The following is a 27018-nucleotide window of genomic DNA, read 5'->3' as shown; positions in this document are numbered from 1 at the left end:
AGGGTGACCTGGAACTTGTCTTTGGCAAGTGTGTAGGTGACAGTCACAGAGTTGCCCTAAAGCTGCAGAGATTGTAAGAGAACAGGTTGTGTGAAGGCTGGATGTTCATGACCGTACGAGTAAGAATAATTCACTTCCCCTGCGCACCGTCTATACTGAGGCTGGTAATTCCAGCAAAGAGCAGGCCACCGGCAGGGGGTCTCCCTACCCACCCAGCATCCCCTACACTGTTTCTTCCCTTCACTTTGCCTCCCTGTCTGCCCCTGTGCTTGCTTTCCCTTCTCTCTCTTCAAATGATAGCCCTGGACGACCATTTGTGAGAGTATACAGTGTTGAAAAGCACAGATCTTTTCGTTGCTGAGAAGATCCTCGAAGAACCAATCTCTGTCAACAGCAGATGCATTTAATAAGTAGCTCACAGATTGGCTGCATAATAAACCCTCTTAGAGGAGACCTGTACAAATAAGATGAAGACAGGATGGACCTAAATTAGAGCCCACAGTTGCCTTGGGATGAGTGGTGGACCCTTTGGATACCAGGGACCATTTTACTCAGTCATCATCTCCCAGCTTGGCAACTGCTGGATTGGTACCCACGCAGGGATTTCAGCTCATCCAGACAAAATGGGCCATGTCAGAAACTGGAATTCCCAAAATTGCTGGAAAAGAGGCTCTGATAATTAGATGTCCCTTTGTTAGAACTTTTCACTTGGCGCCTACTTCTCTCATGATCAGCTAAAACCAAACTCCTAATGGAAGGAGACATTATGCCATCCCAGATGGCAGCTGGGAATTGCGTTTTGTTTAGCAGAATCTGTGTTTCCTCATTTTTTTCATAAAGAGGAGGCCGAAGGAGGGGAGGGAAGATGCTGGAGGTAAGGAAGGCCCAGTGTCTTGTGGGTTTTCTTGCCCCTGGGTTGGGCAATTTGGATCAAATGTCTCTACAGCTGTCCTTTTGCAACTTGAAAGTCCTTTGAACCTTTTCTTCAAAGGAATTACCTAGTTGTTTATTCAAAGGTTGATTATAGCTATTACCATTTTCTCTTAATAGTTTCTCTTTGAAATAATCTGATTTAAATAAATTTACTTAAGCCATGTAAGCCATGTTTCAAGTTAACTAGAATTAGCTGGAATGAGATTTGATTTAATCAGGATCCTTCCCCCGCACCCCCTTTAAAAAAAAAAAAAGCAGTTTGATGTTTTTAGTTTAGTATAATCTTAAAATGTATCAGCCACAACTTAAAACAGTTTTGCACTTCAGTTTTCCAAAACAGCGTTCATTTGGACGACGTCTTTTCAAATTCATTGTGTAGCTCCCAGAAAATTGAGTGATAATTGGCTTATGCGTTTACCAAATCTAATTGAGGCAGACCCATGTGACATTACTGGGAGGCGAACTTCTCCCTAGTTTCACAATTCTAATTATAGGCATATGTGTAAAATTTTAATAATTACAGTTATGAATGTGAAACATATTAGTTATTTCTCTACAATATATTTTAAATTAAACCCTTTCGGCTAGGTCAACATAAGTCACTTAAAATGTAGATTTTATCTTCTCCATTCCCCAGATCCTCTTCTTATTTATCTTCTTGAAACTTAAGACAAGGCAAGACGCTGTGTGCACAAGCTTGCCTGGGAGCAAAGGGGGTGATCTGGTCTCTTATCTCCCCTGCCCTGCCCTCTTTTAAGATCAAGCACTTTGTTGTAGACCCCAAGTCAGGAGGTGAGGGAGTAATTGAAGGAGTTGTGGTATTTTTTTTTTTTTTTTGCGGTACGCGGGCCTCTCACTGTTGTGGCCTCTCCTGTTGCAGAGCACAGGCTCCGGACGCGCAGGCTCAGCGGCCATGGCTCACGGGCCCAGCCGCTCCGCGGCATGTGGGATCTTCCCGGACCGGGGCACGAACCCGCGTCCCCTGCATCGGCAGGCGGACTCTCAACCACTGCACAGTTAATGGAACCCCACGGAGATTCGAAAGGGAGGCTTTTAGTTTAGGGGCTCTTAGGAAATTGGGCCTCTAACACGACTGTTAAAGAAATTTTCCTTGAAATGTTGGCCCAGTTAATATGATGTGTATTCCATGGTGCTACCTCTCCATCTTACCATAGTGGGTGATCTTTACACATTGGTTGTTTCCTTAAATTTCCTTTGGGAGTTTTAAACGGCCGTTCAGTTTAAAGCTCAATATGATTTTTCTACTTACGATGCCCCCGCGTCTCCTACTTCAGTGATACTACAGGGTGGGACCTGAGAGCAGGGGCCCTCAGATCCTTTTGAACAGAGATCTCCTCCTAACCCAAGAGAGCCGTGGAGCCCCTGAAGGGCCTTTTTGGGCAGGTTATGTGCGGCCTGCTAGTGCAGGCTGGGCCGATGGGGCCTTCTGTCCCCCTATTTGTCAGGGTGGGAGTGGAAGAGTAGAGAGCAGAGGAAGAGAGGAGGAGGGAGATTAAGAGAAAGGAATAAAATCATATTTTCAAAAACTCCCCCAAACAAAAGAAGAGTCAAGTATGTGAACAGGCAGCGTCCTGGTTGGTTTCCTCACCCCAGTTCTGGTTCTGATTCTTCATTTGAATCTTGAGCTGAAGAGTTTGGGTGACCTTCAGAGCCTTGCTGTGTTTTCAGAGCTCTGCTTGGATGGGGTTCTACTTATTTATTTTTAAAATTTTATTTATTTATTTTTGGCTGCTTTGGGTCTTCGTTGCTGCACGCGGGCTTTTTCAAGTTGCGGCGAGCAGGGGCTACTCTTCGTTGCCGTGTGGGCCTCTCATCGTGGTGGCTTCTCTTGTTGCGGAGCACGGGCTCTAGGCACGCAGGCTTCAGTAGTTGTGGCTCGCGGGCTCTAGACTGCAGGCTCAGTGGTTGTGACGCATGGGCTTAGCTGCTCCGCAGCGTGTGGGATCTTCCTGGACCAGGGCTCAAACCCACGTGCCCTGCATTGGCAGGCAGATTCCTAACCACTGAGCCACCAGGGAAGTCCTGGGGTTCTGTTCAGAAACGCTCTTTCCTTATACGGCTTACACCAGCGACTGTGGGGAGAATTTTTGGTGGTGCGTCTTGATCTGTGGTGTGTGAGTAGCTTCGCGGACTCATAGCACTGACCCACCCTGTGTCTCTCCTTTCCTGAGCTTTTCCGCAGCTTTCACAAGAGCCATGGCTTTGCAGGTGGAGACGTGTTAGCCTCAAGGAGAAAACAGTCAACGAAATTAGATGTATATCTTGCCAGCTGAGAAAGTGCAAGGGTTTTGTTCCCGATGTGGAGCCTGTCTCTGACCACAGCCCCTTTCTGACTGAGCCCTGGGGGCTGAGCCTTCTGCTTGGGGACCAGAACCATAATATTTACATTGAAGTTCAAAGGAGGAGCCATGCTCTTAATTCTTCAATCAACGAAGACTGAGGAAAGATATCAGATGAGCACCTAACACTAACAGCCCTCTAATGACCTGTCAGTTACAGGATCTGTAAGATCAAAAGTAAACACAGCACAAAAGGCACAATGGACCCAGTATGGCTTTAGATGCACTGGGCACTTCTTTCTTCTTTCCCCCTGCCTTAATCATCCAGGAACAAAGCAATGCTAGGAGGTCATTTAGTCTAGTTCTCATTGCTATCTTTCTGGCGTTATTTTTCCGGCCAACGCTCAGCGTTGTCTAAATTGTTGGGTGTATTTTCCCCCCCTCTTCAAATCACCATATGTTGCCTCATGCATTGGGAGCATTTTTAAGAGACTTGCATGAAATGAAAGCATTCAGCCAAAAAAGTCAACTCTAACTGGTGGGATCGCATGTCACCTGGGGTGACACCAACACCAGCCAGAGAAAATCAATCTTCCTTCGGCTTTTTCCCACTTGGCCACTTGGAAGCCAGCAGGCTGACTCCAAGGACTTCTGCTCGTTTTCTCCTTCTGCATTTAGTCCTAGAAAGCAAGCCTGTCTTTTTTTCTGGATGACTCATTTCCAAGATTTGATGAAAATATGTTTTGGTTCAACATACTTTTTAGCTCTCGCTGGATTTGACTGTGAGGGCTGATAGAAAATGTTTCCAGTTCAGCAAGGGAACTTTTGTCTTGAGACCCATATCCAGAGGTTACGGTTCACAGCTGCTGGGTTTCCTTTTGGATGTGAAATGATGTGTTAGCCCGAGAGACTGCTTCCTTTCCTGCTGCTTCCCCCAACCCTCCCCCCTTTTTCATTTCCATGGTTTTCTAATTCAGGGCTGGCTTTGTCCTCCCCTCTTTGCAGACTTTGGTTTGAGCAACTGTGCCGGGATCCTGGGCCACTCCGACCCGTTCAGCACACAGTGTGGTAGCCCCGCATACGCCGCACCCGAACTCCTTGCCAGGAAGAAATACGGCCCCAAAATCGATGTCTGGTCCATGTGAGTTATTGAGCTTCTAAGACTGAATGCGCCCTCCTGCTGTCTCCGCTGTTCCCTTCTTATGAAATAACCTTTGAGTATTTGATGAGCATGGGATATATATGCAGTGATTCTTTGGGGTCCTGATTTCCACCTCTGTTCTTTCTGTCTTTTCTCCACCAACTGCCCGAAAGGCCTTTATTAAAATTCATTAACGTGCCGGAAGGGAAGAAAACGGAGCCGTGCCCTCGCCGAGATCACGTTCTGGTTTCACGAGTCACTCGTATCCTTCCCCTGCTTGGAGTCTCCCAAACCTTTTCACCAGCATCAGCGTAAATCCCAGCCTTGCTGCCTGGCCCCAGACCTCATGGGTCTGCCCACGTCTCCTGCCTCTGCACCTATCACCCCACCCTCTGCTCACGGTTCTTCACACATGTCGGCTTCTGTTTTGTCTTCCCCACCTCTGGGCTTTGCACTCGCTATTTCTTTTCTTTTATTGAAGTACAGTTGGCGTATAATATCGTATTAGTTTCGGGTGTACAACACAGTGGTTCGACATTTATGTATATTACAAACTGGTCACCACAATAGGTCTAGCAACCATCTGTCACTGTACAAAGTTATTGCCGTATTATTGACTATATTCCCTATGCTGTAGGTTACCTCCCAGTAACTTATTTATTTTATAACCGGAAGTTTGTGCCTCTTAATCCCCTTCACCTATTTTGCTCAAGCCCCCCCCCCCCCCCCCCCCCCCCCCCCCCCCCCCCCCCCCCCCCCCCGCCCCCCCCCCCCCCCCTCTTTTTTTCTCCCCCCGCCCCCCCCCCCCCTTCCGCCCCTCCCCCCCTTCTTTCCCCCCCCCCCCCCCCCCGCCCCCCCCCCCACCCCGGCCAGCACTTGCTGTTGCTTTTGCCTGGAATGCCATTTCCCAGCTCTTTGAATGGCCCGTCCACTCCCACATTCCAGTGTTAGTCCAGTGTCACCACTGCAGAGTCCATCTCTTGTTCCGGGGATGCCTCAGCAGCTGGCACAGAGCCTGGGCTGGAGAGGGTTGGAGGAAGGGAAGAAGGAAGGTAGGAAAGAAGGAAGGAAGGAAGTTAACTGTCCCCTTTGCTCCTCAGGACAACCTGTGAGGCCGGCTCTTACCCTCTTTTACACAGACAGGAGGGCATCTCTGTGGTTAGTGTGGCCCAGAGCCACCCAGCCTGTAGGTGTGGGAGCTGCACTTTGCACTCAGGGCTCTTCACACCTCAGCCTGAGCTCCCGGTTCCTTCCCTCTCTCCAGAGGACGTGTGAAGGCTGCAGGTGGAGAGGGTGCCGTGTGCTGCTGACTTGCTGGGGGCCACTGGGGTAGGGGGGAGTGGCAGAAGGAAGCAGAGGCAGACGATACCTTCTCTTTGAGGTGCGCTGGGTGGTGTGACTGGCAATGCTAATCCCAGACTCTTTTTATACTGTGCCCAGACGGGCCTCAGAATCCTTCTCAACACAGCCCTCCAGGCAGCCAACACCAATGGATCAGAGTCAATACACAGGTGAAATCCATTCTTGGTGTCATAAGTGTCTGGTATGTAATCTGCCCTTAATAAGTATTTACTTATTAATGGGTGAATATGAAAGTTTGAGTCTATAATCATTCTCTCTCCTTAACAGTTAGGGTACATATTTAGGCTAAATGGAAAGCTTTCAGAGGGATGATTTGTGTACAAAAAAAAAAAAATGTGGAGAATGGGGAGTCTGAAAGACCAGGGGTTCAGTGGTGTCATGTAACTGTGGTGACAGGCAGTGGGGTGGGCGACATAGTGATCAAAGGGAAAGAGAGGTTGGAGAAGAGGTGACAGTTTGCTCTTGAGGTCCTGCTCTAGAGGGGACTGGATAATACAGTGTCGTCCCTGGTTGTCATGGTGATGAAGCTCAGCCTGTGTGAGAGGGACCCTTTCTGGCCCATGACTAACAAAGCAGGCATCTCCGCAAAGTCTAGAACTGCTGGTAGAAGGAAGGAAGGAAGGCAGGAAGGAAGAAGCCAGTGGATTGTCAGAGCTGTAGGAGAGCGCCTGGCCTTATAACCAGCCTGGGGTCACTCGTCCCCTTGTGCTAACACTAAGATGGGGACAAATCATTTATCCTGTGTGGGGAAATACAAAGGAAAATGAAAAGCACAGGCTGCATCTGAGGGTCAGTATTAAGCTCAGACTTTGTTCCTACCTCTTCTTCCGAGTCCCTTGACGTGGGAAAGGAATCCACATTTAGTGACCACAGATGCTCCATTTCTTAGTTTTGGGGCCCCATGATTAAAATAAAGGGACTTGGGACTTCTCTGGGGGCACAGTGGTTGAGAATCTGCCTGCCAATGCAGGGGACACGGGTTCGAGCCCTGGTCCGGGAAGATCCCACATTCCGCGGAGCAACTAAGCCCGTGCACCACAACTGCTGAACCTGAGCTCTAGAGCCCGCGAGCCACAACTACTGAGCCCGCGCGCCACAACTACTGAAGCCCGCATGCCTACAGCCCATGTTCCGCAACAAGAGAAGCCACCACAATAAGAAACCTGTGCACCGCAGTGAAGAGTAGCCCATGCTCGCCGCAACTAGAGAAAGCCCGTGCGCAGCAACGAAGACCCAACTCAACCAAAGATAAATAAATTAAAAAATAAATAAATAAAATAAAATAAAGGGACTTGGTCCATTGCCACCTGCTGTGTCGCCATCCATCCAGTGATTCTACCCAGAAGTAATGGTGGCCTCGGAGGAGGGCAGGTAAAGGGGAAGCTGCAGGAGGAATGGAGATGACCCGAGACCAGGATGCCCAGACTCTCGCCTCCCGCCTCCACCCTGGCTGCTGGCCTGGTGGGGCTGTGTCTGGGGCAGCTGGACACTTCTTTGCTAACCTCCACTTAATCGCATTTTTTTCCAGAAGATGATGTGCAGCTGAAAGTCTCCTGAAAGCTCTAATAGGTCCGTATTCTTAGTCATGATACCATCAAGTAATGTATGTGAAAGCCTTTGATAAACGGTTATAACTTTACAGACACTGGGCTTCAGCTGATCACGGCAAAGCTCTGGAGGCCCGTGTGGGATGTGGGCCTTGAGTCCTGCAGCCCCTTGAGTCCCTGTTCTGGTGCCCTGAGGTGGGGAGTTGAGGTGGAGTAAATTCTTACCCTTGCTCAGCTACAAAGGTTCATGTTTTATTCCTTCTTAGAAACAAGGTTTCCCCAGAGCTGTGTTAGCTGTGTTAGCTGACTCTCTGGAACATTCCCTAGGGGATGAGCCCACATGACCCACACCTAATTCACAGGGGTGGTATAAACTCGGCCCTTTTTAGAAGCTGTTGATAAAGCTTGAAAAACAAAAGGAAGCTATGTGAGCCCTATATTGGCTTACTAGAGATTTGTTCATTCGGCAGATATCTGTGGAGTCAGGCCCTGTGCCGAGTTCTGAGTGCACAATGGTCCGTCCTGCTCCTGTAATGATCACTGTTAACCCTCACATACCTCCCGCCGAGTGACAAGCAGCGTTCCAAGGGCTCTGCGAGTTTTAGCTCATCTCATCTGCCTCACAGCGCTTCAAGGGAATGCTTTGTTGTCCCACTTTACAGATGAGGACACTGAGGCATGAAGAGCTGAAGGCACTTGCCCAGATAACACACACAGCTGGTGTGCGATCAAGCCAAGATGGACTGAGGGGGTTTGACTCTGGAGTCTGCCTTTCATCGTCACCCTCTACTGTTTCTACTATGTTGTACTTCCTCTTGTAGGGTTTACAGACTAGTGGGGTAGACGGACAATTTTTTAAAAAGCTGTAAACTCAGTGCGGTAATGGCTGTGGAAGAAGTGGGCGGGATGCAGGGAACAAGGATGGGGGTGGCCTCTTGAGAAGACCTCAAAGCCAAATCCTAAGTATGAGAAGAATCAGCTATGGGAAGAAGAAGGTGTGGGAGAAGGCTGTAGGCAGACAGAACAGGATGTGTGAAGGCTGTAGAGTGGGAAGGGGTGGGAAGGGGTTTGAATTTTGCCCTAAAGGTAGTGAGAGACTATTGGACAATTATAAGCAGGTGGGTAACAAAAAGTTATGGATTGAATTGTGTCCCTCCAGAAAAAGGTATGTTGGAGTCCTAAGCCCCAGGACCTCAGAATATGACCTTACTTAGAGACTGGGTCTTTAATGAGCTAAATGAGGTCATTAGGATGGGCTGTAGTCCAATATGATTGTGTCCTCACATAAAGGGGAAATTTGGACACAGAGAGAAGACTATGTGACAATGAAAGCAGGGATCAGGGTGATGCATCTAGAAGCCAAGGAACCCCAGATGGCCAGCAGACCACCAGAGGCTCAGGGAGCAGCAAGGAACAGATGCTCATTCACTGCCCTCAGGAGACACCAACACTGCCAACACCTTCATCACAGACTCTGCGCCTCCAGAATTGTGAGATTTCCTTTGTTTAAGCTCTGCAATCTCAGGAAAGGTGAAAGGTGAGTAAAAACTCACCACTCCAGATCCCAAGAGCCATTCTCCTTCCCAGTGAATCAAGTGCGCTAATTGACAAGTGAAATGGACTAGCTGAAGTCTTGGTCACCCCTCACAGCCCCCCAGCAGAGGTCACCAAAAGGCCAGACCATATACCGAAGTCTCAGTCCTTACTGTTCCCCATACATTATTGGCTGCATGAAAACCAGAAACAAAAGAAAACCACCAACATGTAGAATTTCATTCACATAATGATGGGAGAGTCCCTGGAGCAAGAGAGGACAAGCCTTGGTGCAGAAGCACTTTTCAAGAGGGCTCTGTGTCACCTTTTCTCATGTCTCTTTGGGCAAAGTAAAGTGCATGGCCAAGCCCAGAGTCGAGAGGAGAGATAGATTCCACCCCCTGATGGGGGAGTAGCAAGGAATTTGTGGCCTTTGTCTTTTTTTGTTTGTTTGTTTTGCAATTGAACATACTTATCTACTCCTATGGACAAGTGTGTTCCCCCCCAAATTCATATTTTGTAGCCGTAACCCCCAGTGTGATGGTATTTGGAAGTGGAACCTTTGGCAGGTCATGAGGGTGGAGCCTTCATGATGGCATTGGTGTTCTTTTAAGAAGAACTTGCTCACTCCCTGACATGTGAGGACATGGGGAGAAGGTGGCTGTCTACAAGCCAGGAAAAGAGACCTCCCCAGAACCTGGCCACGTTGGCACCCTGATCCAGACTTCCAGCCTCCAGAACTGTGAGAAAATAAATTTCTGGTGGTTAAACTACCCTGTCGGTGGTATTTTGTTATGGCAGCCCAAGCTGACCAAGATACCTGCTTATAGGTGACCTAGAAGTCTCACCTGAAAACAAATAGAGCATGTCAGGAGGCACGGTGCTGAGAACAAATGAGGATGCCCAGCTGGGTTAAATTTAAGAAGGCATCAGAGGAGCCTTTAATCTGCTCCTGAGGGATGACGTGTAGTTTGCCAGATGGAGAAAAGGAGGGGAAACTTTCCAGGCAGAGGGAACAGCCTATGCAAAGGCGGGAAGTTGTGAAAAGTCTGATTCCTCTTGCTCTTAATCTTGGAGAAAACAAAACTTCAGAACCTTCTTTGAGAGATTAATTTTCCACTGCTTTGGGATGTTGTGTCTGAGACACTGGTTAGGTCTCTGTTTGGTGCCCACGACTTTGCTGGCGGCATTGGAAATGGAAAACCCAAAGAGAATTTAATTTTAAAGGCTGTTTAAAAAGAGAGTGAAAGTGGGACCAATTCTCTCCCTGGGTCAGACACCAGTATTATAAAACATCCCTTTTATTGTTCTGAAACAATAAAATGAAGAGTTTGCTTCCAAAATCAAAGCAAACTCCCGTCTCCAGAGGTTTTTTTTGGACCTTGACAGATGGATGGGGCCTTTCTTCAAGACTTCTGACACTGACTCAGGAAGAAAACCAGCTTGTCATTCAAGGAAAGCTTGGGAAAGAAAGCTCTTCCCCACAAATGGAGCCCCCAGGATCCTCCTCTAGTGAATCAGGAATTAACAATGGAAATGGAAAAAGACGTGTGCCATCTTGGGGGACTTCCGTTATTTTCAATGGTCATTGTTTTTGTATTTGAACTGTATATGAATACCTTTTTTTTTTTTTTTTTTTTTTTTTTTTGCTGTACGCGGGCCTCTCACTGTTGTGGCCTCTCCCGTTGCGGAGCACAGGCTCCAGACGCGCAGGCTCAGCGGCTATGGCTCACGGGCCCAGCCGCTCTGCGGCATGTGGGATCTTTCCAGACCAGGAAACGAACCCGCGTCCCCTGCAGCGGCAGGCGGACTCTCAACCACTGCGCCACCAGGGAAGCCCAATGAATACCTGTAAAATCATTCGCTTCTTTCCTTTAACCCCTGTGAATGAAATATCTATATCTCTATCTCCAGTGAATTTTGAAATTTCAGCACAAAAATTAAATATTCATTCTGTTGCAGTGAACTTTTTTTATGGCAACTGACTTTTCCTCAGAGTGGCATATATGCTAATTAAAAAAACCCTTTAATGCAGATGTACTTTTTAAATGAAAAGAATTCAAATTAACTTAATTTTCAAAATATTACAATGCTCTTGGGAGAACTTCCGTGAATCTCTAAGGGTAGGGAAAACAGAAAGTGAGAGTTCTATCCCCAAAACATTGAGAATGCAACATATTTTCACCAAAGCTGCTGTTTGCTTTTGTGGGGGCATCTGAGGTGAGGGAAGCATTTGTGTGAAGACCTGGTACTTAGTGGAGTGTCCTGCACAATACACCCAGACCACCTTCCCAGGCTCACTGAGTCTGTTTTCACTTTGTGGGAAATCTCTGTTCCAGTGCTGTCCCTTTGGGTAGACAAGTTGGCCGAGGGGTGTCATCTTGTTCCCAGCCCTACTATCCCCATATAGACCTAAGCATTCAGGAGGGAGAGCGGGAGAATTTGTTCCAGTCCTCAGACTCTGTTTTGTAAAAGTACTGCCAGATACCATCAGCTACTTCCAGGGCTCAAATCTGGAAGGATAGCATTTTCTCTTCATTCAGGCCCCCTTAAAATGAAAGATGGCAGGAGAAGCAGGCAGAAAGAGGAGCCTGATGGCTTCTTTTGGGTAGTTTAGAGCTTTTGACTTTTAAAAGAGAAGGTTTCTTTAGCTTTTGAGCTTTTTCAGTTATAAAATACAAGACTTTTTTGTTTTTGTAGCCAGCATGTGCATTTAAAATAGAAGAGGAAAAGGAAAAGTGTGTGTGTGGGGGGGGTGGAAGCCTTAAAATCCACAAGAAAATAATTTCTTGCTGAACACAGACCATTGAATGGAGCAGTTGTGAACTTTGAGATTTACCAAATGGATGGATCTGTTCCCGCTCTGTTTTTAAGACCTTAAATCAGAAGTTGTACTGAAAACTGATACTGAAAGATGGAAGGCTATTGCTTTTAAGTGGAGAGTTTTAACTTTTCCAAGGCAGTTTCTTTCTTGAAGAATCACACAGAAGCAAGGTGTGTCAGCTGAAGGTTCTCTCAGCTTCACTCTGGTATAAACTGGGCTGCCCACCGGCCCTGTGAGAACCCGTATCCACACCCTCCCCTGACACCATAGCTCTGCCAATTGCTTTGTCCCTTGTGTCTTGTTAAAGTTGCTGGCTGACTTCTCCAGGGAGCTGCGACTCTATGTCTTTCCTTTCAGAGATGCCAGGTGATACCCCAACTTTTCCTCCAGGGAATATTTTTGTGTTTCAGATTAATATCAGGACCACCATTTGGCTCCTGATTTAATCCCAAAGATTCCACATTTACATTTCCCGGGGCCCCTTCCTCTCTTCTTCCAGCTGCCCTTCAGTGGCACCTTTTCCTTCTTTCTTGACATCACAGTATTCCACCTGGCCAGTCTCTCTGGATTTGCTTCCATCCTTATTTCTTTCTGCTTGGAAAACCCTGAATTGTATGTGCTTGTTGCCCTCCTTCATCCCAGCATCTCATTACTTTCTTTCTTTAAAACTACCTGTGGTTCTTGGGGGCCCCATGTCTGCCATGGAGAAGCTAGAAAACCCATGGGCCATGTTTCAAAAGACACATCAGGAAATTCTGAGCATGTTTTGAAACTCCTACTAATTCTATGGGATTACAGAGGTTTATAAACCGCATTCCACATTTTTCCCTTGGTGTTCTCACATCCTTCTGAAATGTCAAAGGGACTGGATTTCTCTTTATCCAGATATTAAACGTGTATGAAAACTCTAGGGGAGGGGAATTAAGATGCTCAGTCTGGTTTCCCTTTTCAAATCTGCTGCGGCTGTAGGACTATTAATGTACGTTTCTATTATTATTTGGCAATAAGGTACAAATATAATGGTAGCTTTTTATCTCTCGTTTTTAAAAGCTTTGTGATGAAATGACAGGTCACATTTATCAAGCAGTAAACTTATACCAGGCACGGCATTCAGCACTTTCTGTGGCTGAGTTCATTTGACCCTCATACGGCCTGAGAGGTAGGTACTATTATTATCCACGTTTTATAGATGAGAGACGCTGGATGAGAGAGCTGGGTCTTCTTTACAGATTTGTGACTGTTTTTTGTTGATGATAAACTCCTCCAAGAGAAATGGAAACCTGGAGTGAGTTTGGTGAAATAATCAGGTAGAATTACTGTAAAAGCCACTTGCTCGATCCTGGTCTGACCACAGAGTTCACGGGCACCATTTTTAAGGCGAGCATCTGCTGCCTTGATCTGTGGTCACCGCCAGATCATGGAGGGGGCAGTGACTGGAGGAGATATATATATATATATATATATATTTTGGCTGCTTTGGGTCTGTGTTGCTGCATGCGGGCTTCTCTAGTTGTGGTCAGCGGGGCTACTCTTTGTTGTGGTGCACGGGCTTCTCATTGCGGTGGCTTCTTTTGTTGCGGAGCACGGGCTCCAGGCGCGCGGGCTTCAGTAGTTGTGGCACGCGGCCTCAGTAGTTGTGGCTCGCGGGCTCTAGAATGCAGCCTCTATAGTTGTGGCACACAGGCTTAGTTGCTCCGCAGCATGTGGGATCTTCCCGGACCAGCGCTCGAACCCGTGTCCCCTGCATTGGCAGGCGGATTCTTAACCACTGCGCCACCAGGGAAGCCCCGGAGGAGATTTCTGTCATCTTTTGCAGCCAAGGGTGACAAGGAGACAAGCAGTTTGACGTCTTAAGGACTCCTTGAAGGAAGAAAGTTCATAAAGCTTTTAGAGTCAGTTCTCTGACCCCATATTACACTCACCAAACTTCTTCAGTTGGATCCCCGTCCCATTACCATAACATGCTACCTTATGTAGCATTCTGCACTATTTCAGGCACCCCACCTGTCACAGGATGCTCTGTGTCCCTAAAGATAAAGGGAAATAGAAACGGTCATAGGGCGATATTCATCAAACTTCAGTATCGTTCACTCTTCTTATAACCCCGCGTGTTGCCTCGTGATTTTTATTTAAGTTTTACTTATTGTGCTTGCATGTAAAATTAAACTCCTTTTGGGCTTCCCTGGTGGCGCAGTGGTTGAGAGTCCGCCTGCCGATGCAGGGGACACGGGTTCGTGCCCCGGTCCAGGAAGATCCCACATGCCGCGGAATGGCTGGGCCCGTGAGCCATGGCCGCTGAGCCTGCGCGTCCGGAGCCTGTGCTCCGCAACGGGAGAGGCCACAACGGTGAGAGGCCCGCGTACCGCAAAAAAAAAAAAAAAAATTAAACTCCTTTTATTTAGGGTCCTGTAGAAATGAAAAACCAAAACTCATTTACAAGTTAAATCTAACCAAGACTAAAAGAACCCCCAAAAAGTCAAATTAGCAACATTCACTAAATGCTAAGGCTACTGTGGGTGGGAGCTGAATTGCTGTACGCGGTCTGAGTGTGGTTCTCACTGCTGGGCACAGGCTTTCTGAGCTGCTCAGTCCCGGCTTGTGATCACTGCACTCGCTCACCACTTTTCACTCTTTGAGTGGCTTTTAACCTTGAGTGTGCACGGGAAGCACGTGGGGGGCGGGTGCCCACCCCCAGAGTTTCAAACTCAGTAGGTCTGGCGCGGGGCCCAAGAATTTGCATTTCTAACAAGTTCCCAGGTGATGCTTCGGCTGCTGGCCTGAGGACCACACTTTGGGAACCACCACACTCTTCAGATCATCAGGAGGCTTTCTTTCCCACAGATATAAGCACAGAGATATCACTGACAAATTAAGTCCACCTCTGCTCCTTTCTCACTGGCCTATGATAATAAAGGTGATATATTTTAGCACACACCTTAATAAAGGTGTGTGTTGGTAAACACAAACGCAAAAGCAGGCACTGCAGTCAAGTGTGTACAGTTGGGGGGTGACTGGGTTATATGGCGGCCGGCCCATGTCCCTGGTTGGGCTTTGTCAAATGTTTTAGTATTGTCACCACAAGAAAAGCAAAAGTAGGACTGCTGAGCCCCTGAAGTTGTGTCCCTGGGCCTCAGTTTGAGAATCACTGTATGGGTTGGGTACCATAAAACACCTGTGGGAAAAATGATATTGTTTAAGTACCAGGCTGTTCAGCTTTAGGTGTGAGTGTCAGAGCCAGGATTAAGGCACACAGAGGTGAGCGGGGACAGGATTGACTGGTCGTGTCCCACAGCCAACGGGTAGAAGTTGTAGACTTTGGCCTTAGTATTTGAAACCCCTCCCCATGCATTGCCCTGAATGGCCCGAGCTGCCTTACGGAGGTTGGAAGCTGTTTGACTCTGAGGTTCTTCAGGGGTCTCCAGCAACAACCTCGTGGAGTGTCCCATGAGGTTTCCATACATAAGAGCCATGTGTCCAAGACCCCTTTGAATGCAAAAACGATAAAATTTGGAGGCCCTCTTAGTTTCCCCTCTCATCAGTCTCCAAGCATCCTCCAAGCAAGGATGGTTGGCTCTGCCTCAAACAGACCCACAGTGCAGCACTGCATCCCAGTTTCTCAGACAGGTTACATCCCCTAACACCCCTTCCCTCTGCCCCCAAACTGGCTCTCCTCCCAGCTTCCTGTCTTCTATCACGCTCATCACCACCATCCGGCTTTCCATGTTTGCATCTTGCATCCCCTTCAGACGTCTCTATTGCTGATTTGCCTTTCTCTTTCCACTGCGCGCCATCCCTCCCGTTCAGACTTTAATAACAACATGACACAGTCTCCTGCTCATTCTGAGCCCTCATCCACTTAATGCCAGGTGACTACTCCCCAAATTATCTGGCCATAGAAGGTTTATTCACCCAACATCTATGCTTGTCCTGGGAAACGTGTTCCACTCAGCCCACACAGGAAAACGCTGCTCTAAACGGCTCTGCATGTGCTTTGTTCATTCTTGTCTCCATTTCTTGGTCTACACAGTTTATCCTCATATCCAGCCGGCCAAGACAGATAAGCTCACACACATATACTTACCCCTGAGAGGCCTCCCATCTTCACGTACTTATTATAGTCCTCTGTTGCCCTTAATTCCACTCCTCTGGGGTCGGGAGCAGCAGAGTTCAGCATTTTCTTATCCCCTCTGCACTCGCTATTGGAAAGAACTGTGCTTATTTATTTGTTGACTTGCTGGTTGTCAGTCTTCACCCAATTCTAAGTCCAAGATGGCGGCTCCTTGTCTGGTTCCCCACCCGCCCCAGAGCCAGCATCTATTCCACTGCCTGGGGCATAGAGCCGACCTGCAAGCATTTGTGGAATGAATGTTGATGTATCAGTCTCCCTAACTCGACTGCGAGTTACAGAGCAGGAACTGGGTCTTGGCATATGCCTGCAATTCGAGAATGATCTCTAGCTGGAGCCTGTGGGCTCTGTACCTGTCCTTCTCCAGAGCGCTGTGATTCAGAGGCTCCCTGGTGGAATTGGGCCCCAAGGGTCTTCATTTCAGTCAGTCTCATTGGATTTGTTTTGACTGGAGATCCTGTTGCCTCTTTTTAAAACATTCCCTTGGGCTCTTTTGAACACTTCAGACCTCTTGGCAGGCAAGGCATTTCATCCCCGTCAGGAAATCTCATCAAAATGATATTAGGATTTCACATCAGGAAAATAAAAATCCTCCAAGAGATGTTGCTGCTCTCTAGTTTGGCTTTGGATATAAGTATAGTTAAGCCCATTCGGAAGGTATTCTGACCACATCTGAGATATTGGTCCAGAGCTGGGTGGCAGAATCTCACAATAAACAATAATATAGAGAATAAGAGTGGGAAAGAGACTTCCTTTCCCCTCCCCACCCCCAAAGGAATTTCTCCAGTGACAGGCCAAAACAGAACTCAAGGGAAGAGCAGAGCACCAGTTTGGGCTATGAGACTTTTGTCTCAAAGGGCTGAGTGGTAACCAGGCACGCTGGCTATGCCGTGACTTGGCCTCCTGTGCAGGGTCTTGCTATGTATTTTTTGATCTGGCCTCCTCCAGGCTCCACCTTGTAAACTGTACTTGGAAAACCACATCATGGCAGACCTACTTTTATTCGAGGCTCCTATTTATATGAGGTTCCCCAGGTATTTTTCACATCATTTGGTCTGGACTTCCTTCCAGAAGGAAGGGACATAGTTTCCCCTCCTTACTGAGATAGCTCTTGAAGCTCTTTATTTATTTATTTTTAATTAATTAATTAATTTTAAATTTAATTTTATATTGGAGTATAGTTGATTTACAATACTGTGTTAGTTTCAGGTATACAGCAAAGTGATTCAGTTATACATATACATATATCCATTCTTTTTCTGATTCTTTTCCCATAATAGGTTATTACAGAATATTGAGTAGCGTTCCCTGTGCTATACAGTAGGTCCTTGTTGTTTATCAGTTTTATATATAGTAGTGTGTATCTGTTAACCCCAAACTCCTAATTTATCCCCCCCTTCCCCTTTTGGTAACCATAAGTTTCTATGTCTGTGAATCTGTTTCTGTTCTGTAAATAAGTTCATTTGTATCATCTTGAAGCTCTTTAAACTCTTCTGATTGCCTGTCCAAATCGTCAGAGTTGTGCTTTCACCCACGCCTTTCACATTTGCTGTTTCAGAGCAGAGCTGAGTGTTCTAGAAAATGACCAAGGAGGAGCACCGAGGTGGACATGAAAGTGGCAGGACTGCAGCTTCCGCAAGCCCACGTCCTCTTTGTCATCCTCTCCCCGGGGTCTTCTTCTGGTCTCATGCTCTGGTGTCTCTCTTTTCAGAGGTGTGAACATGTATGCCATGCTGACCGGGACCCTGCCTTTCACGGTGGAGCCTTTTAGCCTGAGGGCTTTGTACCAGAAGATGGTGGACAAGGAAATGAACCCCCTTCCCACCCAGCTCTCTACAGGTAATGCACCTGCCACTCCGATTCAGGGTCCAGGGCTGCACTCTGACCACCGGAAGCAGTGTTTGTTTTGCAGCACTGGAGTTAGGACAACCCTCTGATTGTACTCGGTCTCTTCCTAGTATTAAAGCTAAGTTGCAAAAAATGGTTGGGTTTCCCATCTCTAAGGAGGCACTCTCCTCAATCCTTTCTTTTTCCGTTGTAATTCTGAACCCCGAACTTCCTCCTTCTGCACAAAATGCACATATCAAAAGGATCGTGTAGTCTCCCTTGGAAAAATACTTTCAGGCTGGTTTGTTTTAAAACTCACCATATTATAACGTTGACTTTGAAAAGAATGTTGATCATCACATTTCTATTGTGTCTTCCTGAGTCAAGTCACTGTAAAGAAATATTAGTTTCATTCAACTTTGGTCTGGGATTTGTTTAGCAATGTGAGTTTTTGAGCCTGTTCAGGAGCTTTTAAATATATATAGGTTTGATTAAACTGAATCATCAGGTGTGTTTGGAAAGTACACTCAACTTTACCTGGTTCACGTTTCAGTAAACAGTTCGTATTAAGGTTTGGTTTCAGATCCAGCAGATTAGTGGTTTGTTCTTTGGTTTGTTTCACAATTCACTCCAAGTTCCTGGCCTTGGCTTGGCCTCGACAGTCATTTAATTGGCTCCTTAGAATAAACTCAGCTTCACTAAGGTAAGGCATGTGGCCAAAAAAGAAAAAAGGAGTAATTATTTAATTTCAATGTATGAAACATGGTTAAAATATAGCATTTTTGTTTGACTGCTATCAGGTATTTTTTTCTTGAGTTTATAAAGCATCCATGAGGCTGACCCGGAATTTAATGCTTGCCAAATGGCACCCAAGCTGAAATGCATTCTTATAGGTAATTATCTAATTCGGTTCATACTTTCACCTCTGCTGGGGAGGTTCGAACCTCTGGAGGCTGAAAGCAAAGCAGGCATTATGTACTTAGAAAGATGAGTTACACAGTTCTGTCGTTGTAAAAGAAATAGTTCTGTACCAAGAGCCATAACTCCTGGAGTTAGAAAATGTGAAAAATGTTGATTGAATTGTTATCTTTATGTTTTAGAGCTTTCGGAAATGTTGAAAGTGCTGCAATGAAAGCACATTCATTCATTCCTTCCATATTTCACACTCATTCACTTATTCCATGAATATGTCCTGGGCATCGACTCTGTGCTAGGAATGCTCTAGGCACCAGGAGAATAAAACAGTCTCTACCCATATAGAGCATACATATCAGCAGGGGAGGCAAAAAAATAACGTATAAACAAACACGTGTGATGTTTAATAGTTTAAGTGCCCTAAAGAAAATAAGATAAACCAGGATAAGGGGATAGAGAATAAAGATAGGTTTTTGTTGTTGTTGTTTTTTAACCAATTACAATTTTTAAACACCTTTTTGTTGTGGTGTAATTGTGGATTCACGTGCAGCTGTGAGAAATCATACAGCGAGATATGTTTACCCTTCACCCAGTTTCCCCCACTGGTAGGATCTTAAGTAACTGTAGTTTAATATCACCACCAGGACCTTGTTAGAATCCATTGAGCTTATTGAGATATGCCTGCACCTGTGTGTGTTGGTGTGTATTTAGTTCTATGCAGTTTCATCACACATGCAGAGTCATGGGACAGTTACACAGTCAAGGTAGGGAACAGTCCCATGACCAGGATTCCTCGTCCTACACTTCTGTAGCGACAGCCACCTCCCCGCCTCCTAATTAACCCCTGGCAACCACTAACATGTTCTCCCACTCTATCATGTGTCCTTTCAAAAATGCTGTATATTTATATATATATCACTTTTTGTCACTCAGCATAATTCCTTTGGGACCCGTCCAAGTTGTTGCATGTATCAATCCTTTGTACCTTTTTCTTGCTGTGTAGTAGTCCATGGTATAGATATACCATAGTGTAAATATTCACCCATTGAAGGACAACTGGTTGTTTCCAGTTTCCAGCTACTATGAATACATCTACCGTCAACATTCATATACAGGTTTTTGTGTGAACATGTTTTCATTTCTCTGAGATGAATGCCTAGGAGTGAAATCGCTGGGTTGTATAGTAAGCACATATTTGGTTTGTAAGGAACTGTTAACACTCCTGTTCTGAGTGGCTGTACCACTTGGCATTCTCTCTAGCAATGTGTGAGTGATCCAGTTTCTCTGCATCCTTGTCAGCATCTGATACTCTCACTACTTTTTATTTTAGCCATTCTGATAGGGGTCTAATGATACCTCATTGTGGTAACAAAAAAGATTTAATGTTTATAAATAAATTCAATCTTTCAAGGTAGTCTCTTTAAGGGTTATATAGTCATAAGTACTGCCATCTTTCAGAGTGATTCTGAAGTTCCTCTTATGATTCAGAGCCTGTTTTGTCTTAAGTGGCCCAATACAAAGAACAATAGGAGGTTGTTTGTATCCTCATGCCTGGAAAAGGCAGACAGTGTTCACCTTGAATCCCAGTGAGACCCTAAAGAGCTGGAGCTGCTTCTCACTGTATTAGTCAGGATAGCCCAGGTTATGCTGCAGTAACAAACAGCCCCCAGATCTCGGTGGCATAAGACAGCAAAGATTCTTTTTTTTTTTTTTGGTCACACCATGTGGCATGCGGGATCTTAGCTCCCTGACCAGGGATTGAGCCCGTGCCCCCTGCATTGGAAGCACAGAGTCCTAACCACTGGACCACCAGGGAATTCAACAAAGATTCATTTCTCATTCCTGCTTTATGTCTGTGGAGAGTTGGATCAAAGGTCAAAGGGTTCTGCTCATTTTAGTTAGTCAGGGTCCCAGACCAATGCGGCAGCCACCATTTCAAATGTATCTGATCCGTGCAGAGGGAAAGAGAAATCTAGAAGGTCTCTTGTCAGCAGTGAAATCTTCCACCAACATTCCACTCATAACTCCTAACTTTCTAAAACATGTCACATGGCTTCACCCAGCTAAAGGAACTGAGGAAGTGCAACCCTACCATATATCTGGAAGGCAGAAAGCCAGAAATATCCGTTGACCAAACAGCATTATGAGTGTGAGCCACAGGCTGTAGGAGGAGGAGTGGGGGTGGGGGGTGGGCAGTGGCCCCTGCCATCGTCACTGAGGAGGGTTGGGCAGCAGGGCAAGGAAAGGTAGAGTAAGAGCACGAGGAAATCAGTCTCATTACTTCTGAACCAAACTTGTTTTTACCCCAGTACTATTATCTGGCCTTAGCAGTCTAGGCTCTAAGTGTTTTCTGATTGTGACAATTAAATTTACCCTTAAAGAAGTAAAAGTTGCACCCCTGAAAATGTTAAAAAATAAAAAATCCAAAGGAAATTCCACAGAAGAAAAATTAGAACTGTTCCAAGCAATGTTAGCATCCCTGGAGTTGGTGTCCAACCTCACGTAGCTCCTGCGCTGAGCAGACAGTTTTGACTTTGGCCTTAAGCTCTGTGTGTGCTTGTTAAAGATCTTCACGTTCCTACAGGATGCTGTGGTCTTGACCGGTCAGACATGAACAAGCATGAAGTGCATTTCTATATCTGATTTTACAATTAAGGAATGTGGACATTGCCCTCCCCCTTTTATTCTTTTACCATTGGGATATGTGTATATCTACTCAACTTGGGCTTTAACCCTTTGTGCCAGGTACAAAACATAGCGTTGGCACATAGTAGTTGCTCAGGGGATCTAAGTCTCTGGTACTTGTGTTAAAGTGTGTGGTCTGGGAAGGCAGCCCATAGATTCATTTGACTACTCAGATATGGGATCTGGCTCGAGGCGGTAGGGCCCAGAGCTGTGTCCCAGCTGCTGAGGAAGCTCAGGTCATCTTGTTTACAGAGGGAATGACTTCAGTTTGGGGGATCAGCCACTGCCCTTCCATCAGCCCCCTGCTCCTCCAACCCTTTGTTCTTTGCACCCCGAGTTTACCACTTCTCCCTTCCACCGTGCCTGGCCCACCTTCATTTGTGATACTGTATGATACTGCCTTGTTTACATCCCAGAATACTAGCTTACAGTAACAAGAGTAGCTGCCATTTACTGAATGGCCATTGGTAAGTGCTTTTCATAGTACCTCCTGTTCTCAAAACAACTCTGTAAGGTGAGTTCTATTATTCCCAATTTATTAAGGAGGAAACTGAGTCTCGGTGAGGTCATATAGCTTCTGTGGTTTTTAATTGGCATCTGCTTGACCCCCAAACCTGAACTTCCCTACTATACTGGGTTGCTTCCCTATCTTTCTTTATGTTATTCAGTATAAGATGCCTCCACTCCCCTCCCCATCCCAGATTTGGTGGTTTTATCTGTTGTCCTCATGTTTTGAGTAATATCAAAATTGAAACATCCAAATTGAGGATATGCCATTTTATTGTGTCTCACTAACACATCTTTATTAATTTGATGATTCTATCATTCATCCTTTTTTTGAGAATATTTATTTGGTTGCGCTGGGTCTCAGTTGTGGCAGGCGGGCTCCTTAGTTTCGGCTCACCAGCTCCTTCGTTGCGGCACGTGGGCTCCTTAGTTGCAGCATGTGAACTCTTAGGTGTGGCATGCATGTGGGATCTAGTTCCCAGACCAGGGATCAAACCCGGGCCCCCTGCATTGGGAGCATGGAGTCTGAACCACTGTGCCACCAGGGAAGTCCCCTATCATTCATGTTTGTGATGATCTTTCCACGTCTGTTATATAATAGCACTCTTTTTTTTGGATTAAGTTGGAATAATTTTTTCCATATTTGAGCTGAAAAAGAGCACAGTGTTATTGCGCTTGTGAGTCTGTTCTGCACGCTTTTGAAGAATTGCCTCTCTTCTCCACCATGTAGTTTGAAAGCTTAAGCTGTTGGGATCTTGCCAATTCTGGCTTCTAGACAGTTTCTCTTTCTGCTTGTTGGTGCTTGTACATCACAGAGTTGTGAATGCCTTTCATGGTTTTCACATTTACCTTTCCATCACTACAGCTCAATGATGGCACTTAGAATACATTCCAGACACTCAGTTAAGATCTAGAGGGTTTTGCACCATGAAGTCGCTGAAGTGATGCTGAAGGTGGGGTGTTAGCATTTGTGAGGGTTGAGCCAATGTCAGTTAAGATTTCTGAGATGGCCAACAGGCACATGAAAAGATGCTCAACATCGCTAATTTTTAGAGAAATGCAAATCAAAACTACAATGACATATCACCTCACACTGGTCAGAATGGCCACCATCAAAAAACCTACAAATAATTAATGCTGGAGAGGGTGTGGAGAAAAAGGAACCCTCCTACATTGTTGGTGGGAATGTAAATTGGTGCAGCCACTATGGAAAACAGTATGGAGGTTTCTTAAAAAACTAAAATAGAATTGCCATATGATCCAGCAATCCCACTCCTGGGCATATATCTGGAGAAAACTCTAGTTGGAAAAGATGTGTGCACCCCAATGTTTACAACAGCACTATTTACAATAGCCAAGACATGGAAGCATCCTAAATGTCCAGCAACAGATGAATGGATAAAGAAGATGTAGTATATATGTACAATGGAATATTACTCAGCCATAAAAAAGAGAATGAAATAATGCCATTTGCAGCAACTTGGATGGACCTAGAGATTGTCAGACTAAGTGAAGTTAGTCAGAGAAAAACAAATATATGATATCACTTACATATGGAATCTAAAAAAAAATGATTTAAATGAACTTATTTACAAAAAAGAAATAGACTCACAGGCAGAGGAAACAAACTTATGGTTACCAAAGGGGAAGGGCAGTGGTGGGGGGAGATAAATTTGGAATTTGGGATTAACAGTTACATAGTACTATATATAAAATAGATAAACAACAAGGCCCTACTGTATAGCACAGGGAATTATATTCAGTACCTTGTATATAACCTATAATGAAAAAGAGCCTGAAAAAGAATACATATATTTTTATATATATGTGTGTGTGTGTGTATATATATATACACACACACACATACATATATATGAAAAAAAAGATTTCTGAGAAGCCTCGACTGTCCAATAATTGTTGTTGCTGCTTACTCCTGGGAGGTGATGAGGAAGGAGCTTCAGGTGTGGGAGACCCCAGCTGTCTCCCATGGGCAGCACTGGAGCAAAATGTTTGATGGCTTCGTCTGTCTCCTGTGGCTATTTCCCTAGGCACAGGGTCAGGAGCTCACACAAGCCAGTCCAGAGTTTGGAAAAGCTGAAGCTCATGGAGGTAACAGGTTTTGCACTGGAGGAGTGCGTACCTTCTGTGACATGGAGCACAGACAGGGAGTGTGCCCCGTGTGGGCCATCCCTACGCTTAAGCCCAAGTGGAGACCCCAAGCGCTAGCTTAGAAGACGGGCTGGGACTCATGGCTGTGCCCCCCCATGGCTTTCCAGGACAGTGGAGAGTATTTTAATCCCTTTTGCTCGTGAGTCATAGGGATATTCAAGACCCTAACACAAACTTCAAAGAGCTCTAAGCATGTTTTCTAAGTCCTTTTTGGATAGTAAGGCAATATTTGTGATGTCCACAGAAAGAAAATTCACCAGTAGAGATCTGAACTAAAATTACTTGTGCTCATCTGCAATTTGTGAAGGCGCAGAGCGCTTGTTCTGAAAATAGAACAAAAACACACATCCAGTCTGTTCTTAGCCCTGTTCTTAGCTTAGTTAATCATACTCTGAGAAAGCCTGGGTTGCTGTTCAGGTCCTTTGAGGGTAAGCAACAGAGATGTCTGTAAAAGAAACATCATTTACTGAATAGCCTCCCTGTTTCAGCTCATTAAGCTCACGTCTTTTTTTCTTTGACCAATAGAAGCCCCTGATAAAGCAAATATAAATGACCTTACAATATAGGGGAGGTGAGAGAAGGGAGATAGAGGTTCCAAGAGGAACCTCTCTTTTGGAGCCCCACTTGCTTTTCAGAGCATTGAAGAACATTTTAGAAAAGTTTTATTTGGAGACCCAGCTATAAAACTTACAATAGTAAATGTGCCTCATTGACTGTTCTAGCATCTACGCATATATTTTTACCCACAACGTTCTCAAAGGGAAATGACCTTCTGGTGACCTCATCAACTGTGTGGGAACCCACCTGGAGAGGTTACCTGGGGTCCTGAACTAGCAAAGGCTATTTCTTTGGGGTTGATTCTGGCATCAGAGTTAGCTCCTCTTTTGATGGCTTCATTTTTACCCCGCAAAAAATGGTTGACAGTAACACCCATCATTCTGTAAAGGACAGTTTTTGAAATGACAGCTAAAGCCTGTGAGAAAGTGAGAATTTTTATGACTTATCACCGAAAACTTAGATTATCTTAGAAAACTGAAAAATAGCTTTGGAGAGAAGATAGAAAAGTTTGGTGACCAAGCAAATTAAGATTATTTTCCGGAATCTATTACTTGGTATATTGGAAATTGGATATCATGTACAAAGCTACATAAAAGAGTATTTTTTTTCTCTTGCAAGGATAATATCACAATGCTTCATAAAATGAGTATAAATAAGAAAATATCCTGGTCCTAAAACTCAAGCAAGACAGACCATCTTCATTTTGAAGGAATCCCTGGCATTCCTTGTCCATATGAGGACCTGCATATTCTCCTGCTGAACAATTTTGGAGCCTGTGACTTTCATGTGCATTATAAACGTATTTTTCCATGTTGTGTAGTTGTCTCCACTGTTATAATCTTAAAGGATGCATGTATAGCACAGGGAACTATACTCAGTATTTTGTAACAACCTATAAAGAGAAAATCTGAAAAGAATTTGTATATATATAATATATAAATATATAATTATATTATATATATAATAATATCTATATATTCCTCAAAACCTACCTTGAGGTCAAGCACTGTCTTTTTACTTTCTTTCATCCCTCTTTGGCTCACCTTTAGCAGTGGACCAGAGAAAAAAAACCACAGTGGTGGACCATAAGACCACAGGTGGTTTGGGGAAGTACAGGATGTGGGGAGACCCGCACTGGTTCGTGCTCTACCGTGTTCCAGGTGCACCTCTTGGACAGATATCTTAAACTCTTGACTTATGACACCCAGAGATCCAGAAAATAGATCAGTAGTGGCTCGGGAGGTGTGGTGGGTCCCCTGCCCTGGGTCTTCCTTCAGCCTGTAACACATGCGTGCTCTCTGCTGAATGTCTTTGCAGGAGCCGTGAACTTCCTGCGTTCTCTCCTGGAACCAGATCCTGTGAAGAGGCCCAATATCCAGCAAGCACTGGCGAATCGCTGGCTTAATGAGAATTACATGGGCAAAGTGCCATGCAATGTCACCTATCCCAACAGGTAATCAAGTGCACGCAGAGGGACTCCTCCTCGGGCAAGATGGGGCCTGTCTTACGAGCCCCTGAATAGTTCTGGACAGGAAGCTTCACGTGATTCAAGCAAAGGCCACGTCTTCTCTTGGCTGCCCTTCCCCACTGCGCACACAAGAGGAAGTGTAGGCGGGGCCGGCCGGTGTGGCTGTGCAGAGTGCGCCCTGCAGGGGGCGCCCGGCGGAGGGCGTGCGGGCGCTGAAATCAGGCCGCACTCCCTTTATCAAACCTGCTCCTGAGGGCCTGCGTTTTTCCAGAGCAGCACCTCTTTCTAATTCACACCAAGGGACCGTGTAGACTAGCTATGACCTGAGTGAGTGTGTGTGTGTCTGTGTGTGTATGTTTGAGTGTGTGTGTGTGTGTGTGTGTGTGTTCCACTCAAGAGCTCTCCTGTCGGCATTGGGCGGAATCCAGTGGAATCGCCTCTCTCCCTTTTCAAACCATCCCCCGGGCTCCTCTTCTGCCACTTCTTTGCTCCGATGTTTGTTTCAGCCCTAAGTCCCCTGCCCTGAAATGTTGGGGGCAGAAAGAAAAGTCAAGAGCAGGAGTCCTTTGCTTCAGCCCGTGTCTCCCTGTGCCATTTCTGTGAGGAGGAATCTTTAGGGAAGGCTTACAGGCAGGAGTCCACAGGAGTCCTCAGGTATCACTGAGGGACACCTCATGATGGCCCACGTGTCCCCATGCGCGGGTATCGAGTACAGATTTGAAAGCAGGTACAGGAAAACATTTCCTTGTACTTTTCCCTACTCATCTGACGTATTGTTAACTAGCCCGAGTGGAGGAATGAGGACCCTCCCCTTGGTGACTTTAGAGCCAACGTGAGGACCTATGGGTCCAATACCCCCCAGGACTGGGACCTACCTTGAGTCTCTTCTTCCTTCAGACCTGGAGTGGCCTGCGCATTCTAGATCTGAAGCTCAGATGAAGACAAGAGAACCACTGATGTAGTGGGACAGGTAGAGCACTGACAGGGCAGGGAAGAGGTGTCCTCTGTGATTATATCTTCAAAATGCCCAGGAAGGTCTGGAAACCTCCGCCAAGACTTACGAAAGTTGCAGCACTGACTTCTCCAAATGAGATGGGCAGGCAGAGCTCCGTCTTGGGGAGGA

The 27018-nt window shown here is 45.8% G+C and overlaps 1 protein-coding gene across 2 annotated transcripts in view; it reads left to right on the top strand.

Annotated features, from left to right (window-relative positions):
- The window catches only part of HUNK (hormonally up-regulated Neu-associated kinase), a 112361-nt gene that overhangs the window by 59804 nt on the left and 25539 nt on the right, over positions 1–27018 (top strand). For both annotated transcript variants that reach the window (XR_003792440.1, XM_029215490.1), the window contains exons 4-6: positions 4239–4374; positions 17478–17605; positions 25745–25880. Coding sequence is in view for 1 of the 2 variants with exons in the window: in XM_029215490.1 (XP_029071323.1) it covers positions 4239–4374; positions 17478–17605; positions 25745–25880 (400 nt within the window). In the remaining variant the exon portion in view is untranslated. The remainder of the gene's footprint in view (positions 1–4238; positions 4375–17477; positions 17606–25744; positions 25881–27018) is intronic.

Source organism: Monodon monoceros, unplaced genomic scaffold (genome assembly GCF_005190385.1).
Source record: "Monodon monoceros isolate NGI ecotype Baffin Bay Population unplaced genomic scaffold, NGI_Narwhal_1 Super_Scaffold_11, whole genome shotgun sequence".
In the NCBI taxonomy this organism is placed as follows: Eukaryota; Metazoa; Chordata; class Mammalia; order Artiodactyla; family Monodontidae; genus Monodon; species Monodon monoceros.
Note: the sequence above shows the minus strand (reverse complement) of the source record. Positions and strands in the feature narration are given on the sequence as shown.